At 42.1% G+C, this 22129-nt stretch overlaps 1 protein-coding gene across 1 annotated transcript in view; it reads right to left on the reverse strand.

Annotated features, from left to right (window-relative positions):
* Window positions 1-9130: 9130 nt before the first annotated feature.
* Window positions 9131-22129, reverse strand: part of HPGDS (hematopoietic prostaglandin D synthase) — a 152679-nt gene continuing 139680 nt past the window's right edge. Inside the window, exons 4-6 of the mRNA XM_069743579.1 lie at window positions 21273-21373; window positions 18774-18863; window positions 9131-9498 (exon numbers count right to left, since the gene is read on the reverse strand). Of these exons, the coding sequence (XP_069599680.1) occupies window positions 9334-9498; window positions 18774-18863; window positions 21273-21373 (356 nt within the window). The 3' untranslated portion in view covers window positions 9131-9333. The remainder of the gene's footprint in view (window positions 9499-18773; window positions 18864-21272; window positions 21374-22129) is intronic.

Consider the following 22129-nt stretch of genomic DNA (forward strand, 5'->3'; position numbering starts at 1 on the left):
CTGCTACATAGCAGCGATCAGCAGATCGCTGCTATGTAGCAGAGCCGATCGAGTTGTGCCTGCTTCTAGCCTCTCATGGAGGCTATTGAAGCATGGCAAAAGTTAAAAAAAAAAGTTTAAAAAAATGTGAAAAAAATAAAAAAAAATAAAAGTTTAAATCACCCCCCTTTCGCCCCAATCAAAATAAATCAATAAAAAAAATATCAAATCTACGCATATTTGGTATCGCAGCGCTCAGAATCGCCCGATCTATCAATTAAAAAAAAGCATTAACCTGATCGCTAAACAGCGTAGCGGGAAAAAAATTCGAAACGCCAGAATTACGTTTTTTTGGTCGCCGCGACATTGCATTAAAATGCAATAACGGGCGATCAAAAGAACGTATCTGCACCGAAATGCTATCATTAAAAACGTCATCTCGGCACGCAAAAAATAAGCCCTCAACCGCCCCCAGATGATGAAAAATGGAGACGCTACGAGTATCGGAAAATGGCGCAATTTTTTTTTTTTTTTTTTTTTTTAGCAAAGTTTGGAATTTTTTTTCACCACTTAGATAAAAAATAACCTAGTCATGTTTGGTGTCTATGAACTCGTAATGACCTGGAGAATCATAATGGCAGGTCATTTTTAGCATTTAGTGAACCTAGCAAAAAAGCCAAACAAAAAACCAATGTGGGATTGCACTTTTTTTGCAATTTCACCGCACTTGGAATTTTTTTCCCGTTTTCTAGTACACGACATGCTAAAACCAATGATGTCGTTCAAAAGTACAACTCGTCCCGCAAAAAATAAGCCCTCACATGGCCAAATTGACGGAAAAATAAAAAAGTTATGGCTCTGGGAAGGAGGGGAGCGAAAAACGAACACGGAAAAACGAAAAATCCCCCGGTCATGAAGGGGTTAAAGGTTTTTGTTGCAATTTAGTTCATTTTTGAGAAGTGGGCTTACCCTTGAAAATGGGTTTTTGGTATTATTTGGGCAGTAAGTTAAACTAGCATTATAGTGACTGGCAGGCAATCTCCAAACATGCGGGCTCGGGATTCAAGCTTCAAGTCTGATCACCAGCTAATGCTTGTAGAGTGCGGAGCATATCTGAGCACCCAGATACTCGAGTGATATCTGAGTATCATCGAGCACATTTGCTCATCCTTAATGCTGACGTAAAGTAGACCTGGCAAATGTTACTTGTTAACTAGTTTTGTCTGGAATTACTGTGTTTTAGAGATTATGCAGAAGAGTATATAAATCAGACGTGTGTTGTCCTATATTTTAATTGAACAGCACATTAACTCATATTATTCAATAGGGCTGTTCAGATGAATGATTTTTTTTTCTCAGTCCGAATGTCTATGAGAGACAAATTTGCAGCAAGCATTACTTTCTTCCAAGCTTCGGATGATGACTGTCATTCAAGTCTGAGCAGCTTAAAAAAAAAAAGATCCACTTGGAACATCTGAATGGCATTCAATTTTTACAGATGCATATCTATTGCAAAACTAGCAAACTGTAATAGATCATGTACATTTTCTATATGAAAACGAATCCAACATGGACGTAAAAAGCGGACAAGAATGGAAATTTAGAAAAAAATCGTTTGAATTTTCTAGATGAAATTCGGACAATTTATCATATGTTTATCTGCAGCCACCCTTAACCCCTTAATGACCACCGATACACCTTCTAACGGCGGTAGCTAAGGGTACTTAAACCACAGCGCCGTTATTTAACAGCGCTGTGGAAAGTGTATACCCCCAGATTCGGATTTTCTCTGGGGTCTCGGCTGTCGGGATAGCAGAGAACATGATTCGGGTCGGTTTTTAATGACCCCGGGGTTGCGATCGCTGTTATTAACCATATAACGGCGACAGCAGAAAAAAGTGCAATTTGCCATTTAATTTCTCCTCTGACGTGATTGCACATCAGAGGAGAGAGAAATAGAGTCCCTGATTCTCCCAGTACCTCCATTGTCCCTCCATAGCCCCCTGAATTCCACCGGGCCTCCAGCTTCTTCTGGGAGAAAATAGTGGGCGCAGTGCGCCCACCGAGATCTGCCAACCGGCACCCAACCACAATAGGGAGATTCCTATTGGTTCACTTTGGTCACTGTGATAGACCCTATCACAGTGATCAAAATTAAAAAAATAGTAAACAAACTGCCCCTCCTTTATCGCCCCCTTAGTTAGGGAAAAATAATAAAATAAAGAAAATATGTTTATTTCCATTTTCCCATTAGGGTTAGAGTTGGGCTAAAGTTAGGGTTGGGGCTAAAGTTAAGGTTAGGGTTGGGATAAAGGTTAAGGTTGAGAATTAGGGTTAGGGATTAGGGTTAGGGGTGTGTTGGGGTCGGAGCTAGAATTGGGGGGTTTCCACTGTTTAGGTACATCAGAGGGTCTCCAAACACGACATGGCACCACCATTGATTCCAGCCAATTTTGCGTTCAAAAAGTCAAATAGTGCTCCCTCCTTTCTGAGCCCTGCCATGCGCACAAACAGTGGTTTACCCCCACATGTGGAGCATCAGTGTACTTGGGACAAATTGGTCAACAACTTTTGCGTCCAATTTCTCCTGTTACCCTTGGGAAAATAAAAAATTGTGGGCAAAAAAATCATTTTTATGGAAAAAATGTGATTTTTTTATTTTCACGGCTCTACGTTATAAACTTCTGTGAAGCACTTGGGGGATCAAAGTGCTCATCACACATCTAGATAAGCTCCTTGGGGGTCTTGTTTCCAAAATGGGGTCACTTGTGGGGGGTTTCTACTGTTTAGGTACATCAGAGATGTTGCAAATGCAACATGATGCCCGCTGACCATTCCATCAAAGACTGTTTTAAAACGTCACTATTTTCCTTCCGAGCCCCAACATCTGCCCAAACAGTGGTTCCCCCTCCACATATGGGGTACCAATGTACTCAGGACAAACTGGAAAACAATTTTTGGGGTCCAATTTCTCCTGTTACCCTTGGGAAAATAAAAATTTGCGGGATAAAATTCATTTGTGAGGAAAATTATTTTTTATTTTCACGGCTCTTCATTTTAAACTTCTGTGAAGCACTTGGGGGATCAATGTGCTCACCACAGATCTAGATAAGTTCCATAAGGGGTCTAGTTTCCAGAATGGGGGGTGGGGGGTTTCCACTGTTTATGCACATCAGGGGCTCTCCAAACGCAACATGGCCTTCGATCTCAATTCCATCCAATTCTGCATTGAAAAAGTCAAACGGCGCTCCTTCCTTTCCAACCTCTGCCGTACACCCAAACAGTGGTTTACCCTCACATATGGGATATTGGCGTTATCAGGACAAATTGCACAACAACTTTAGGGGTCTAATTTCTCCTGTTACCCTTGTGAAAATAAAAATTTGGGTCCGAAATGATCATTTTTGTGGAAAAAATGTGATTTTTTTTTTATTTTCACGGATCTACGTTATAAACTTCTGTGAAGCACTTGGGGGTTCAAAGTGCTCACCCCACATCTAGATAAGTTCCTTAAGGGTACCGTCACACAGTGGCACTTTTGTCGCTACAACGGTACGATCCGTGACGTTCCAGCGATATCCATACGATATCGCTGTGTCTGACATGCAGCAGCGATCAGGGACCCTGCTGAGAATCGTACGTCGTAGCAGATCGTTTGGAACTTTCTTTTGTCGCTGGATCTCCCGCTGTCATCGCTGGATTGGTGTGTGTGACACCGATCCAGCGATGCGTTCGCTTGTAACCAGGGTAAACATCGGGTTACTAAGCGCAGGGCCGCGCTTAGTAACCTGATGTTTATCCTGGTTACCATCGTAAATGTAAAAAAAAAAAAACAGTACATACTTACATTCCAGTGTCCGTCAGGTTCCTTTCCGTCTGCTTCCCGCACTGACTTGACTGCCGGCCGTAAAGTGAAAGCAGAGCACAGCGTGCGAGAAGCTGAGCACCGGGGACAGACACCGGAATGTAAGTATGTAGTGTTTTTTTTTTTTTACACTGGTAACCAGGGTAAACATTGGGTTACTAAGCGTGGCCCTGCGCTTAGTAACCCGATGTTTACCCTGGTTACCCGGTGACCTCGGCATCGTTGGCCGCTGGAGAGCTGTCTGTGTGACAGCTCTCCAGCGACCACACAACGACTTACCAACGATCACGGCCAGGTCGTATCGCTGGTCGTGATCGTTGGTAAATCGTATAGTGTAACGGTACCCTTAGGAGACTAGTTTCCAAAATGGTGTTACTTGTGGGGGGTTTCCACTGTTTATGCACATCAGGGGCTCTCCAAACGCGACATGGCAATCGATCTCAATTCCATCCAATTCTGCATTGAAAAAGTCAAATGGCGCTCCTTCCTTCCAAGCTCTGCTGTGCGCCCAAACAGTGGTTAACCCCACAGATCAGGTTTTGGCGTATTCAGGAGAAATTGCACAACACATTTTCTCTTTTTGCACTTGTGAAAATTAAAAAAATTGGTTCTGAAGTAAAATGTTTTGAAAAAAAAAAAAAAAGTTAAATGTTAATTTTTTCCTTCCACATTGCTTCATTTCGTGTGAACCACGTAAGGGGTTAATTAACTTCCTGAATGTGGTTTTGAGCACGTTGAGGGGTGCAGTTTTAGAATGGTGTCACTTTTGGGTATTTTCTGTCATGTACACTCCTCAAAGTGACTTTAAATGTGAGATGGTCCCTAAAAAAAATGGTTTTGTAAATTTTGTTGTAAAAATGAGAAATCGCTGGTCAACTTTTAACCCTTATAACTTCCTAACAAAAAAAATATTTACAAAATTGTACTCTATGTAAAGTAGACATGTGGGAAATGTTAACTATTTTGTGTGACATCTCTGATTTAAGGGCATAAAAATTAAGTTTGAAAATTGGAAAATTTTACCAAATTTTGCTATATTTCCATTTTTTTCATAAATACACGCAAGTAATAAAGTAATACTGCACTTTACGATAACGGTAAATTCGATATGTCACAAAAAAAAAACAATCTTAATGAGCAGGATCCTCTAAAGCGTTCCAGAGTTATAACCTCATAAAGTGATAGTGGTCAGAATTGTAAAAATTGGCCTGGCCATTAAGCTGCAAATTGGCTCTGTCATTAAGGGGTTAAAGGAATAGAACTTATCAGTTTAAAAATTGTGAATTTTCAAAATTTTCACAACATTTACAATATTATAATAAACACACATAAAATACAATGATTCACAAAAAAAGCAGTCTCAGAATCACTAGGATATGGAGAGGAATACCAACTGTATTACCTTATCAAATGACACATGACCTTTCAAAATTTTGCACTGATTGGGAAATTGAAAACTGGTTTAGGCAGGAATCGGTAAGCTCATCCTAGATAGGACCTTAATTGTAACAGTGTATCCAACGCTTGCTCAATAATACTTTGACCCTGATTCATCTTTGCTTTCCTGCTTTTTTTTCTGGAATAAAAATGGTTCTAATAGTGACTTTTCTGTTTTCGAATTATTCACGATTTAGGTTGTGACTTATATTTTTTTAAAAGTTACTTTTTTGCTTGGCATTATGGAAGTGGTTTTGAATAGCAAGATGTTTTGACCTTAATTCATCATATTCAACTTATTAAAATGTTATAAAGGTTTCTGTAATTGTACTTCAATATCCTGTGGTTTACAAAATCTAATTTTATTTTTGCACTGTTGAAAGAGTAACATCCAACATTTTAATGGATCATGCAACTTTTTGCTCTAAAAGGTGTGAAGCAAAAGAAAAATATATATAATTTTGCTCAAAATTAAGCCACATGCACCATTGTGAAGAATTTGGCATAAAATCAGTAATGAAGACCACAAGACAAAAAGTAACTTAAAAAAATATTACATGTAAATGATGAATCTGATACTTTGTGTAAAATGGATAAATATTGGCCAAAACTGAATGTTAAAGGGAACCTGTCATGAGCTGATCAGACATATATATATACATTTTTGTAGTAAAACTTTCAATAAAACTTACATTTTATTTGCTGAAATCCCAAGTATTTGTAGCCTGTGTGTCAAGTGGGCAGTCCTACTCGGTGATTGACAGCCTTCCCTGTATAACCTAGCATGAACATATAGCTTCCAATCACTGAGTAGGACTAGAATCTGCATACTAACACCAGGGATTTCACTGAATTAATACAAGTTGCACTGAATCTTTTCAAATCACACCATATATCATTTTGCTCAGCTTCTCCCCTATACTATACTGTCTCTGCGATTTGTTGGTAAAACAGCTGTTTCCTTGCAAGATAAAGTGAAATCCTTGATTTGGCACAGGACTATTGTGGTTTTCAGCCTCAGCAAGACAGCTGCTTGTTAGCATAGCCATTGAAATAACTTGATCTTGAGTAAGAGAAGGATCTGTTGTGTTGGGTTTCTATGTCAGCTATTTTTGTTCTTCTGGATAGGAAACATCGGTTCAGTCAGTTGAGCAGTCCTGTGAATAGAGGCGGCAGGAGGGAATCTGTCAGCCAAATGTTCGTTCAAACAACTGCTAACAGTAAGTATGTGAAGGCCTTTAATTTTGGTTCTTCTCAACTGACTGATTAATAAAGAGTAGAGTAAGAATAAGGGCTCATACTCACTTGCGCGAGACTCGGATGAGTCTTGCACGGCAATACCCGGCACTGCACCTGGCACAGAGGAGCAGAGCGTGTGGCTGCATGTATTCCTATGCGGCTGCACGCTCCGATCTGAGTGCCAGCAGCAGCGGTGGTTATTGCCGTGCGAGAATAATCAGAGTCTCGCGCAAGTGAGTATGAGCCCTTAGGCTAGGTCTACATGGTGACTTTGCCAGCAACACCAGTGATGCAATCAAAGATTGCTAGGTATCGCTATATCACAACACACTTCAATTTAACCCCTTCACGACCTGCACCTTACTAGTACGGCGCATGTCATGTCTCCCCCCTTTGATGTGGGCTCCGGTGCTGAGCCCACATCAAAGCCGGGACATGTGAGCTGTTTTGAACAGCTGACATGTGCGCTCAATAGCAACAGGTGGAATTGCGATCCACCCGCCGCTATTCACTACATAAATGCCACTGTCAAACGCTGACAGCGGCATTTAACTACCGCTTCCGACAACCTGACGTCTCCTAGAGACCTCTATGGTTGTTGATGCCGGATTGCTATGAGCACCACCCTGTGGTCGGCGCTCATAGCAATAAAGTAAATCTACTACATAGGGGTGATCCGACGATCGCTCCTATGTAGCAGAGCTGATCGAGTTGTGACAGCTTCTAGCCTCCCATGGAGGGTATTGAAGCATGGCAAATGTAAAAAAGTTTTTAAAAATAAAAAAAAATATAAAATTGTAAATCACCCCCCTTTCGCCCCATTAAAAATAAAACCGTAAAAAAAAAATTCAAACATGCACATATTTGGTATCGCGCATTCAGAATCGCCCGGTCTATCAAGAAAAAAAAAAGGATTAACCTGATTGCTTAACGGCATAGCGAGAAAAAAAAAATCAAAATGCCAGAATTACGTTTCTTTGGTCGCTACGACATTGCATTAAAATGCAATAACGGGTGATCAAAAGAACAACACATCTGCACAAACGTGGTATCATTAAAAACGTCAGCTCGGCATGCAAAAAATAAGCCCTCACCCGACCTGAGATCCCAAAAAATGGAAGCGCTACGGGTATCGGAAAATTGTGAGTTTTTTGGGGGGTTTTTTAGCGGAGTTTGGAATTTTTTTTCACCACTTAGATAAAAAATAACCTAGACATATTTGGTGTCTATGAACTCGTAATGACGTGGAGAATCACAATCGTGGGTCAGTTTTGGCTTTTTTGCTAGGTTCACAAAATGCTAAACAAAAACAAGTGTGGGATTGCACTTTTTTTCCAATTTCACCACACTTGGAATTTTTTTCCCGTTTTCTAGTTCAAGACATGGTAAAACCAATTGTGTCGTTCAAAAGTACAAGTCCCGCAAAAAAATAAGCCCTCATATGGCCATATTGACTGAAAAATAAAAAAGTTATGGCTCTGGGAAGGAGGAGAGTGAAAATGAAAACGCAAAAACGAAAAAGGGCTGCGTCTTGAAGGGGTTAAAGGGAATCTGTCACCTCAAATTGGCGGGTTATGAAAATGCCCTGTGTCCTGTCCGATGGGTGGTGTTCCGTCGTCTTTTCTCCACCCCATCCTTCCCTTCTGTCTGCAGTATTTTCATGAATTTGTGTAGGTGTCCTCCATAGTTCACGCGTGCACAATCTTGCCTCACGCACGCACAGTATGCTTTGCCCAACTGCGGGCAAAGCCAAAATGCATTACTATGCATGCGCCGGCGCACTGTCCCGGAACACAGCGAAATACTTCCGGGACATAGCGTGCCAGTGCATGCGCAGTAATGCACATGAATGCACAAAAATATTGCGGACAGCTGGGAAGGATGGGGTGGAGAAAAGAAGACAAAACACCACGCATCGGACCGGACACAGGGCATTTACATCGCCCGCCAATTTGAGGTGACAGATTCCCTTTAAGGGTGCCTCATTCCAACCACAAGGATACCGGGTCGAGCAAGTCGCTAAAAATCTGACATGATAAAAAAAATTTTACTTGCTTGCTGTGGGCGCAGTACCCTCATGGTCATAGTGTGACCCCCCATTCCTTTGTATTGCACTGCGATGTACCAGCGACACCTAGTACTCTTTGGCAGAGTGAAAGTCGCCGTGTAGCCCAAGCCTAAGGCTATGTGCACACTTTGCAGATTCCACTGCGGATTTTTCCGCAGCAGAATTCCTAAATCCGCAGTGAAAACCCGTCGCGGTTTTTACTGCGGATTTATCGTGGTTTTTACTGCGGTTTCTTCTGCGGATTTTCATCTGCAGTTTTCTATTGGAGCAGGTGAAAATCCGCAGAAAAGAAGTGACATGCTGCGGAATGTAATCTGCAGCGTTTCCGCGCGGTTTTTTCCGCAGCATGTGCACTGCGTTTTTTGTTTCCCATAGGTTTACATTGTTCTGTAAACTCATGGGAAACTGCTGCGGATCCGCAGCGGTCAAATTCGCTGCGGATCCGCAGCAAAATCCGCAAAGTGTGAATATAGCCTAAAAGTTTCCATTGTAGGATGTAGCTGTTAAGCTGATGAAGTAATTAAGATAACCACATATTGCACTCACAGTTCTACCCAACTTTATTTAGTAATATGCTATTGGCATTTTACTCAGGGATTAATGCAGAACACAATTTTCAAAATTACTTTGGGTATTATATTTGCAATATGAAAGCAGCTGCAAAATAATTAAAGGGATCACAACAACATCTGGTCTTTAGGAACACCAGAATAATTTTAACTTTCAATATGATTTCTCCCAGTCATTAATATGGTGTCTGGGGTCTTCTCTTTATCCATGCAGCAATCTTTGGTAGCTCCTTCACCCTTTTCTTCAGAGACAGAAGATTTGGGTAATCTTTGAAATATCCAGGTTGGAAATACTCAATGCTATCACTGCTGACGTCCCAATAAAGATCAGCCCAGGTTACCTGATGAGAAACATAAATTCCAAGAATTAGAAGAATTTAGATATTTCGTGTACATATATTTAACATATATCTATATAAAGGTTGGCAATTATTGTGGAATGCATTAAATTCATATACACTATATAGAAAGTTATTTCTATTGTTTCATTTATAGCTGCTCTTTGTTTTTGCTTTAGTGTAAAAGAAGTTACCTTTTCAAATTAAAGTTTGCATTTTATAAGAAATCTTTTTTTATTTCCTTTTGTTCTAGTCCCATAGGTGGATTTAAAATGTTGATTATTTTCTTTTACTCTAAAACGATGGCATTTAGCAAGTATAGAGTGTGGTGGATGTGACTGCACCCTTAACACTGACTGACAGCAGGCTCAGCTGTCAGTCAGTGCTAGGGGCGCTCTCGTAGCTGCTGTTTTCTATGCACAGAGCGGTGACTGAAACTGTGTTGGCTCTACTCCTATGACTGAAAGAGTGAGTCTATCAGGGGGAATAAAGTTAATTTCCTCCTGGCAGTTGCACTCTTAGGCCGGGATCACACATGCGAGAGACACGTCCGTGTCTTGCATGTGAAATCCAAGCTCTGGTGCCGGCACTGTGGAGCGGAGACTGCAGCCACATAGCAACACATGGAGCCGCACGCTCCGCTCCCAAGTGCCGGCGCCAGAGCTTGGATTTCACATGCGAGACACGGACGTGTTTCTCACATGTGTGATCCCAGCCTTAATATCAGAATGCTATTAAACCTGTAGATTAACCTCAGATTAACCTGTGCTTGCCGCTTGAAGGACTAGAAGTACTATCTACTCCAAGCGAGGGCTTCTGAGCTGAGAAAGGGCTGTCTTTAAGTACAGAGCTGCAAGTAAGTACATAGTTAAAACACAATCATAGTTTAACGCAAGAGCATAGTTTGGTGTATTTTCTGCTTTTATCTGTATGGTTTATCCCCATTGAATAATAGCTCCATGGTAAATGCTACTCTGTTTGCTTCTATGAGATTTATGCATGCCTTGAACAGCCATGTGAGGGTGAATATGTCTGCACTCAATGTCAGCGAGTTACATGTTTGGAAGCCCAGGTAATGGATCTAAATGTGCCTTAGTCAGGAGCATTGCAAACTTGGAGAGGAGTTTAGAGCTCACTGAACTTGGGCAGGCTGGGGCTAGCGATATGGAGGAGGGTGGAGGTGGGGAAGATCAAAACAAAAAAGTATGCAGCTGAGTAAATGTTGCAATAAGCAGTAGGGGGAAAAGTGTTAGGGAGCTCAGTCCTGATCTGGCACAACCCAGTAAATATGCCTGTTTGGCTGATATTCGGAATGCAAGCCAAGGACTGTTATTACTACAGCAGGAAAACGATTGGTCTTTGCAGCACTCCTACGTCCCTTTTTCCTGCAGCAAACAGATGTTGGTGGCAGGGGACTCTATAGGGTCATCTGCCGCCAAGACCATGAATGCCAAACACCTTAGTAATATGAAATGAAACCTGGCACTCAACTTGTACGTGCAAGCGGTTTTATTTACCAGGAACATAAAAACGTTTCGGTCGTTAATCTGACCTTCATCAGTTACGTATAGATAGTGTTGTTTATAGTGAGTGTACGCTCCTGTGAGCGAAGGGCTATGTTTTCCCTGTTATGAGAAGAGACCGGGTATGTGACCGGTAACCGCTGGCTTGTGATGTGACGAGACACATGGGGCATGTTTAAGGATATACCACTAGAATCCTGTAGAAAACTTATACCCTCAGGTAATAAAATGTCCAGAAATAAAAAGAAACCATTGTGGATAAATAAGACACTACAAAGTTTAATCAGACTAAAACAAAGGGGATTCAAAATCTTGAAGGCAGAGAATGCAGAAATACATTTCAGGAGTATAAAGATCTACCGTATATACTCGAGTATAAGCCGACCCGAGTATAAGCCGACCCCCCTAATTTTGCCACAAAAAACTGGGAAAACTTATTGACTCGAGTATAAGCCTAGGGTGGAAATGCAGCATTTACCGGTGAATTTCAAAAATAAAAATAGATCATTATTTCCCCATAGCTGTGCTATAGTGCTCTGCACCGTTCATATTTCCCCATAGGTGTGAACCATATAGTGCTCTGCACCGTTCATTGTGCCCCCTAGCTGTGCCATATACGGTGCTCTGCACCGTTCATTGTGCCCCATAGATGTGCCATATACGGTGCTCTGCACCGTTCACTGTGCCCCATAGCTGTGCCATATACGGTGCTCTGCACCGTTCACTGTGCCCCATACATAGCTGTGCTGTGCCATATACGGTGCTCTGCACCGTTCACTGTGCCCCATAGCTGTGCCATATACGGTGCTCTGCACCGTTCATTGTGCCCCATAGATGTGCCATATACGGTGCTCTGCACCGTTCACTGTGCCCCATAGCTGTGCCATATACGGTGCTCTGCACCGTTCACTGTGCCCCATACATAGCTGTGCTGTGCCATATACGGTGCTCTGCACCGTTCACTGTGCCCCATAGCTGTGCCATATACGGTGCTCTGCACCGTTCATTGTGCCCCATAGATGTGCCATATACGGTGCTCTGCACCGTTCACTGTGCCCCATAGCTGTGCCATATACGGTGCTCTGCACCGTTCACTGTGCCCCATACATAGCTGTGCTGTGCCATATACGGTGCTCTGCACCGTTCACTGTGCCCCATAGCTGTGCTGTGCCATATACGGTGCTCTGCACCGTTCACTGTGCCCCATAGCTGTGCTGTGCCATATACGGTGCTCTGCACCGTTCACTGTGCCCCATAGCTGTGCTGTGCCATATACGGTGCTCTGCACCGTTCACTGTGCCCCATAGCTGTGCTGTGCCATATACGGTGCTCTGCACCGTTCACTGTGCCCCATAGATGTGCTCCATATACGGTGCTCTGCACCGTTCACTGTGCCCCATAGCTGTGCTGTGCCATATACGGTGCTCTGCACCGTTCACTGTGCCCCATAGCTGTGCTGTGCCATATACGGTGCTCTGCACCGTTCACTGTGCCCCATACATAGCTGTGCTGTGCCATATACGGTGCTCTGCACCGTTCACTGTGCCCCATAGCTGTGCCATATACGGTGCTCTGCACCGTTCACTGTGCCCCATAGATGTGCTCCATATACGGTGCTCTGCACCGTTCACTGTGCCCCATAGCTGTGCTGTGCCATATACGGTGCTCTGCACCGTTCACTGTGCCCCATAGATGTTCCACATAAATTTGTGCCGCCGCTGCCGCAATAAAGAAAAAAAAACACATACTCACCTCCCTTGATTGCAGCTCCCGGCGTCTCGTTCCGGCGCCTCCATCTTCCCGGCGTCTCTGCTCTGACTGATCAGGCAGAGGGCGCCGCGCACACTGTATGCGTCATCGCGCCCTCTGCCTGAACAGTCAGAGAGCAGAGACGCCGGGAAGATGGAGGCGCCGGCCGGGAAGATGGATCGGCGCCCGGCGGCTGGAACGAGGACAGGTGAATATGCTATACTCACCTAGTCCTGGCGATCCTCGCGCTGTCCCCTCCTGTCTTCGGTGCCGCAGCTTCTTTCTCTATCAGCGGTCACCGGCACCGCTGATTAGAGAAATGAATAAGCGGCTCCGCCCCTATGGGAGGTGGAGCCGCTTATTCATTTCTGTAATGAGCGGTCCCACGTGACCGCTGAAGAGAGGAAGAAGCTGCAGCGCGGAAGCCCGTGGGACGGCAGGGACAGCGCGAGGATCGCTGGGACTAGGTAAGTATACCCCAGCGCCCTCAGCCCCTCACCTGCCGACCCCACCACTACCGTGACTCGAGTATAAGCCGAGGGGGGCACTTTCAGCCCAAAAATTTGGGCTGAAAATCTCGGCTTATACTCGAGTATATACGGTAATTAAGAAATGCAAAAAAATAAATCAAGCTAGCAAAGTTATCCACAGAGAAACAAATTGCCAGTGACATTAAAATAAGTCCCCAAATATGTTATAAATACAGCAATGCCGAAAAAAAAAAGATGATAATAACAAGATAATAGAGGACAAAGAAAAGGCTGAGATATTACACAGGCACTTTTCATCCGTGTTCCCCAAGAACTAACTGTTCCAGGGATCATTCAACAAGGCAAAAATTAAAGTTGACCATGTGATATACGTAATTAGTTTAACACAAGAAGTACGCCTGAGTCTGAGCAAATAAAACATTGACATATCCCCTGGCCCATATGGCATTCATCCATGGATACTGTGGGGAATTGAGCTCAGTAATTGACAGACCGCTGTATCTTATATTCTTAGACTCTCTTGTAACAGGGGTGGTGTCACAGGATTGGAGAATTGTTGATGTCATACCGATATTTAAGAAAGGTAAGAACGTAGAGCCAGGCAACTATCATCCAGTAAGCTTAACATCAGTCGTGTGCAACATTTTTGAGGGCATTATAAGAGATGACCTGCAGCAATATATTGTACATAACAATATAATAGCTGAAAACCAGCATGGATACGTGAGGAATACGTCATGTCTAATTAACATGTTGGGGTTCTATGTTCTGGATGTTGGTAATGCAGCTGATGTAATTTATCTGGACTTTGCAAAGACATTTGATACTGTTCCACATAACAGCTTTATACTGAAGCTACAGAAGCAAGGACAGGGGGAAACTATATGCAGATGAATAAAGAATTGGCTAAGTGACAGGAAAAAAGTCAGCATAAATGGTACATTCTCTAAATGGGATATAGTGAGCAGTGGGGTAAAACGGATCTATGCTAGGGCCGATTCTTTTTAACTTCTTTATTAATAAGCTTTTGGATGGGATCAGTAGCATAGCTACCGGGGGGCAGAGGGTGCGGGCTCATTCACTGTTTAGGACATATATGCCATTATTACTCATGGCAGATGTTTATATACGGATCTTGTTTCCATCTTAGCTGTTACATCCATTTTCTCTGTTTGTTATAATTCTATAACGGCTTAGTGCTATTGGTTGATAACCTTATATGTGCTGTTCAATTGATTGTTCAAAAACATGAGTTATTCACAAAATCTTTATGCTAGTTTTTTCCATGCATTGGGAACATTGCACACTGTTTCGAATTATTTTCTCGCTACGCTGTTTAGCGATTAGGTTAAAGGGAACCTGTCACCTGAATTTGGCGGGACTGGTTTTGGGTCATATGGGCGGAGTTTTTGGGTGTTTGATTCACCCTTTCCTTACCCGCTGGCTGCATGCTGGCTGCAATATTGGATTGAAGTTCATTCTCTGTCCTCCATAGTACACGCCTGCACAAGGCAAGATTGCTTTGCCCAAGCGTGTACTATGGAGGACAGAGAATGAACTTTAATCCAATATTGCAGCCAGCATGCAGCCAGCGGGTAAGGAAAGGGTGAATCAAACACCCAAAAACTCCGCCCATATGACCCAAAACCAGTCCCGCCAAATTCAGGTGACAGAGTCCCTTTAATGCTTTTTTTTATTGTTAGTTTGGGCGATTCTGAACGCGGCAATACCAAATATGTGTATGTTTGATTTTTTTTTTATTGTTTTATTTTGGATGGGGCGAAAGGGGGGTAATTTAAACTTTTATATATTTTTTATTTTTTTCATGTTTTTTAACCCCTTCATCCCATTGGACGTAGTATCCCTTCGAGGTGACCTGGGACTTAATTCCCAGTGACTGGATAGTACGTCCAGCGCGATCAGCCGCTGACGTCCGGCACTATGTGCCAGGAGCGGTCACGGACCGCTCCTGGCACATTAACCCCCGAAACACTGCAATCAAACATGATCGCAGCATTCCGGTGTTACAGGGAAGCATCGCCTAGGGAGGGGGCTCCCTGCGTGCTTCCCTGAGACTCTTGGTATAAGGTGAAGTGCTCACCTTGTACCGAGCGTCTCCTGACTGCAGGCCCCGGATCCGAAATGGCTGCGTGGCTACTTCCGGGTCCTGCAGGGAGGTGGCTTACCAGCGAGTGCTCAGAGCAAGCGCTGGTAAGCCTGCAGCCCTGCATGTCAGATCGCTGATCTGACACAGTGCTCTGCAAAGTGTCAGATCAGCGATCTGACCCTAGAACCTGATGCCCCCCCTGGGGCAATGTTATAAAGTAAAAAAAAAAAATCATATGTGTTACAAAAATATAAAAATTCCTAAATAAAGAAAAAAAAACGCATGCGCGGTCGTAAATGGAGGACCGTCGGCAGCAAAAAACGTTACATGGAACGTTTTTTTGCTCCCGGCGGTCCACCAAAACACGGCGCAACCATCGCACGACGGTTGCGACGTGTGCCAATGCGTCACAAATGTTAGTCTATGGGGCAAAAACACATCCTGCAGACAACTTTGCAAAATGTGTTTTTTCCCATAAACGACGCATTGCGACGTATTGAAAAAAACGCTAGTGTGAAAGTAGCTTAAGGAGGTCTTTTAATTTTTGCTTTTTGGCTGTAAGTTCTAGGAGAGTTTGTGGTAGTAATGTTTTTTATGTTGAGTTTCTAGGCGAATTATTTCTCCATGAAGAGAGTCTAGTTCTTCATTTTTTATTCTATTTAAGTGGGACGCAATGGATGTGAGTTCTCCTCGTATCGCTGTTTTATGGGCTTCCCATAGTTGACATTACAGATTGAAAAACAATTTCTTGTCATTTTAGAATTCACCATGACTGTAACCTCAAAATCTTTAAAGTGCAAGATATGATATAATCCACACTGGATGAGATATAAAGAAACTTTTGGCACAATTTGAGCTAGATGGACTGATTCTCTTGGTACCCTGACCCCCTTCGGTCTAAATGAAATGCAGAGTTTCTCAGCTTTTCTGTAATAAGAAATTGACATCACCTTCCTATCTTTTAAATGTTGTTACTTTTTTATGTATGTTTCTGATTTTGTCTATTAAAACTTGGGGAGTAGAAGCCTGAAATAATCTTTTTTGGATCATGCTACATATGAAATCATGATTCAACTGATAATATATATAGCAGAAAATCTTGATTAAGATATCGGGGATAATGTTTGATATACGTGTAGTAGCTGCTAGATATAATTTTTTGCTTTTTCCTCTATGCTTCCTCCAGGCACCCTGGATAGAGAATTAGCGCCTTTCATTCTCCTTTCTGCAGTCCCGTCAATGTCCCGGCATCTCTGTGCTGTTTTGCACATGTCTGGGAGCCATAGCAATGTGTCCTCACTCCTCCACATGTACATTGACAGCTTGATGGCTTGGGGTGAATGAGGGGAGTGCTTAGCGATCTGCGCATGCACCGCTAGTCCGATCACATTGGTTGGCCAGTGGCCGTGTGATCAGGCTTACGGGGTTATAAGGTCCTGCAGGGCATATTCTTTAGTCACTGTCCCTTAAGAAAGCCATGAGATAAGAAGCGAAAAACACGTTAGGGGATGCGCAGCGCACATATTTGTGGCACCATATTTTTGGGACCATCTAGCAAAATGGGTAAGAATTGCCAAAAACTCTGGCAATACTTGGATGCTTAGTGAGACTTTTATGAGTTTTATGAGGAGATATAAATGCCAACGTGGTATATAGATCACTTATTTTGAGTCTCTCCTCCATACCTACCCACCCTTAGTAAAAAGGTCCTTATGACTCCCTCTTTTTTGTCTGTCTATTTTATAACCTATTTGGTTGTTTTAAAGTTTTTTTTATACATAAAGAAATTTTTTAGCCTTAAAACTCCATTTTGTTCTTCTTTATTCTCATGCTTAAGCAGTTGCTCTAATATATATTTGCTGATATACTTATGGTCAACTATGGGGTGAAATTTACTTACTAATATATTATTGAAAAAAAAAAATCAGAAATTTGTAAGAAAAAAAAAGTGCTTATGTCGCCATTTTCCAAGACCTGTAGAATCTCCATTTTTTTGTGGTCTGGGAGTGGATGAGGGCTTATTTTTTGCGACCTGAGCTGACACTTTTATTGATACTATTTTGGGGTAGATGCAATGTTTTCATCACCCGTTACTGCATTTTATTGCAATGTGGCGACGGTCCAAAAAACTCTGCAATTCTGGCATTTTCATTTTTTTCTTGTTACACCGTTTACCAAACCGATTACCGTATTTTTAGATTGTAAGAAGCTCCAGATTATAAGATGCACCCCAAATTTGGAGGAGAAAAATAGGAAAAAAACTTTACTAAAATGGTGGTGCTTCTTATAATCCATGCATCTTGTTGCTTACCAGGGTGGTGGCTGTGGTGAAGTGGGGTCCAGAGTCGCTGCTGGCCGAGGCTAGAGTGGAGCGTTGGTGCAGGCAGCGATGAGGGGGTGTGCAGGTGTCCTGTGCTGCGGGGGGGCTCCTGTGCTGCAGGGTTGTCTCTGGTGATGCTGGCATCTCCGGTGCTGTGGAGGGGGCTCTGCCGACATCTTGTGAAAGGCCAGAGCCCCCTAGCAGTTTGTCCATGCTTTCCTGTGTGGTGGACTTTGGAAAAATGGCCATCAGGAGGCTGCCCATGCACAGATAGAGACCTCGGCACCAAGATCTCGGGAGATGAGATTTCAGTGCTGAGATCTCATCTCTTGAGATCTTGGTCCCTAGATCTCCATCTGCGCATGCGCCGCCTCTGGCAGTCATTTTCCCACAACTACCGCATAGGAGGAAACCACAGAACTGCCGTGGGGATATGGCCTTTCACGAAATGTTGGCAGAGCCCCCCTCAGCGGCAGACATCCTGTGTAGCGGCAGACACCCTGGGCAGCAGCGATGGACACCCCCTAATCCCAGCCTGCAACGGTATCGGTAAGCGGTATATCTGCATTGTAAGATGCACCCCCATTTCTCCCCAAATTTGGAGGAAAAAAAGTGCATCTTACAAAGCGAAAAATACGGTAATTTACTTTATATTTTGATAGATTGGACATTACTGAATGCAGTGATACAATTGGGGCAAAAGGGGGTTGATTTTAACTTCTGTTTTTTTTGTAAAACTTTTTATTGTCTTCAAAAGTCCCCTTAGGAGAATTGAAGCTGTGATCATCCGATGTCTGTGCTACACATAGCAGAGCTTCAGCAAAAATCACAACCTATGAATGACAGCCCCAAATCAATGTTCATAGGAGATTCACAATGATAGGTATAGTGGTCTTGTGCAGACCTCCAGATGCTATGTGGACAGCAAGGACAGTTTTATGAGACCCCTGTATTCTTATAGCAATGTTGTACAAGTTGAAAGATTTTAGGTTCCTCACTAAAGTTATCATACTCTTACTACTTTTAACATTTTAATAGTTGTACACATTTGTTTTTTAGAACTAGACACATACTAAAATTATACTTACATATTCACCAGCAAACCACTTATTTTCTCCCAGTTCCTTCTCCAAGGCAGATATCACACTACCATTTTTATCCAGGTACTCCTTTATCGCCTAAAGAATTGAAAAATATTTCTCCATTTCAAGAACATATACATGTAATAAATAGTAATGAGAAGTATGAGATAATTGCAGTTTGTGGTTGAAAAAAGCAAAAATAAGACTATATTTATCTGGGAGGCAGAAACTAGTTAAAATTTGGTCAGAATTCTCTCATTGAATGCACACACAGGAGAGCCCTATCAGTCACTCAGAGCAAGATGAGGAGAAGCCAGAGAGACAAATGAGCCATAAATCATCTGCCATGTTCCTTTAAGTTGATTGAAAAAGTTGGAGGCAAATCAAAATGCAAGATTGTACCCAGGTGCCTCATCTAAAACAGTCATGGCCAAAAGTCTTGGTATGTTTTGTTACACACGTTTATTTCCTTTGCGTGTATTGATACAATACAAAAAAAGAGAAAAAAAAGGAAAATTGGACATAAATTCACACAAAAACCAAAAATTGGCTGGACAGAATTGTGGGCACCCTCTACTTAATATTTGGTTGCACACCCTTTGGAGTAAATAACTTCAATCAATCACTTCCTAACCATCAACAAGCATATTACACCTCTTAACTGGAATTTTGGACGACTCTTCTTTTGCAAACAACTCCAGGTCTCTCATATTTGAAGGGTGTCTTCTCCCAAGAGAAATTTTAAGATCTCTCACAGATGTTCAATGGGTTTTAGATCTAGACTCATTGCTGGCCACCTCAGAGCTCTCCAATGTTTTGATTCTATCCATTTCTGGGTGTTTCTTGAAGTATGTTTGTTATCATTGTCCTGCTGGAAGACCCATGAACTAGGATGTAAACCCACCTTTCTGACACTGCATTGCAAACCAAAATCCATTTGTAATTTTTAGATTTCATGATGCCTTGCATACTGTCAAGACACCCACCATATTTGACTGTATATACTGTGGTGTTTTTGGCAAGCAATAGTATGATGTGCTTTCCAAAAAAAAAATCTATCTTTGTCTCATCTATTCACAAGATGCTTTCCCAGAAGGATTTTAGTCTACATACATTTTGGCAAACTGCAGTCTAGCTTTTTTACAGTATGTATCTCTGGCATCAGTGGGGTCCTCCTGGGTCTCCTGGCACAGCATGTCATTTCAATCAAATGTTGATGGATAGTACGAGCTGACACTGATGCACCCTGAGCCTGCAGGATAGCTTGAATTTCTTTGGAACTTGATTTGGGCTGCTTGTCCATCATCCGGACTATCCTGTGTTGCAACCTTTCATTAGTTTTTCTTTGTCGTCCACATCCAGGGAGATTAGCTACAGAGCCATGAGTTGTAAACTTCTTGATTATGTTGCGCACCATGGACAAAGGAACATCAAGATATCTGGCGATGGACTTCTAACATTGAGATTGTCAATATTTTTCTGCTATTTTGATTCTCAAGTCCTCAGACAGTTCTCTTTCTGGTCTCCCTGCTTAGTGTGGCACACACAGACATGATGCAAAGATTGTCAACGTCTCCTTTTTATCTGGTTGCAGGTGTGATTTTCATATTGCCCACACCTGTTTCTTGCCACAGGTGAGTTTTAATGAGTATTACATGCATGAAACAAAGTTGTTTAACCACAATTTTGGAAAGGTGACAACAATTTTGGGGTTGTGTGAACTTATGTCTAATTAGCCATTTTTTTCTGGGGGCTTGTTTGTGTTCCAATATATCCAAAGGAAATAAACTTGCATAACAAAACAAGTGTAACTGCAATAATTTTCTGTGAGAAATAGTTCAATTTCTGGAACAATTTCAAGGGTGCCAACACTTTCGGCCATGACTGTATAGAGTTGTGCTTGAAAATTTGTGAACGCTTCAGAACTTTCCATATTTCCACAAATATTTCACATAAGTCCTAAAAGTAGATAAAAGATAACCAATTCAAATGTCTATGATTGGCAAAGGTATGAACCTTTAGGACAGTACATAATGTCATGATCCGCTTCTGGTAACTCCTTTTGCAATTGCCAACCAATGATGTCTCAGATGTGCTGAATGGGGCACAAGTCCAGAGACGATGCAGGCCATGGTAGCACATTTATGACCCACAGGCTGCTCACAGCAGCAAGAGCATCAGAGTTGAAAAATGGGCCACTTTGGAGATATGGTCATATCACTGATTCATTGATTGATATATTTTATGCTGCAAGTGAAATTGGATATCTGGCTCAGAAATGGCAGCAACTAGTGGGATCCGTCTACTGTTTGGAGAAATCTGGCCAAAAAAGGTCTTCATGGAAGAAGAGTGGCCACAAACTATACCTTCAACATGGAAACAAGACCAAGCGACTCAACTATGCACAAAAATAAGTGAAGAGCAGAAAAATGGCAGTAAAATGAATAAGAGCCCTATTGATATTCCTGAGCCAAAGAATAAGTCTGTGTTTAATTATTTCTATACCTTTTCATCTCCACTCCATGGAAACAATGATACAAAATCATCAATGGTGTCTAATAAGGCATCAATGCGAAGGTCATCCAAATCAGTCTTTCCTGTCAGACCTAGGGAACAAATCAGCCAAACATTTTAGGTACACATGTACTTTATATCTCCATATATTATAAGTACAGGGCTTTGAGTCTAGTTTATCTACAAGGTCCAATATACCAGCTCATTCTACAGTATAATAATAATCTTTATTTTTATATAGCGCTAACATATTCCGCAGCGCTTTACATTTTTGCACATATCATCACTGTCCCCGATGGGGCTCACAATCTAAATTCCCTATCAGTATGTCTTTGGAATGTGGGAGGAAACCGGAGTGCCCGGAGGAAACACACGCAAACACGGAGAGAACATACAAACTCTTTGCAGATGTTGTCCTTTGTGGGGTTTGAACCCAGGACCCCAGCGCTGCAAGGCTGCTGTGCTAACCACACAATATATAATACACAAAAACAGTATACATATTTATTAGGCATACCAAACAACCAGAACACAACAGGCAAAATAAAGAAGCATTTACTTTTTCACTAACTTTCTAAGAAAGATACAGATTTGTACATTTTTTTACAAGTGCAAAATTGCTAAGTTATATATTGATATAAATCCTTTATGTATCACTTGTCCATAATACTAGAGTGTGGGTGTTATATTGTCATTCATACACTATTGTAAACAATTACTTACATAAATTAAAACATCAATGGGAATCACAAATTGCAAAACACATCTGCAAATACAGGAAAATGTATACTTGGGATATGTCAAATATCAACTAAAAAAGAAGTGATGTCTTCTATATAAAAGAAGTA

Source organism: Ranitomeya imitator, chromosome 1, assembly GCF_032444005.1.
Source record: "Ranitomeya imitator isolate aRanImi1 chromosome 1, aRanImi1.pri, whole genome shotgun sequence".
Taxonomy (NCBI): domain Eukaryota; kingdom Metazoa; phylum Chordata; class Amphibia; order Anura; family Dendrobatidae; genus Ranitomeya; species Ranitomeya imitator.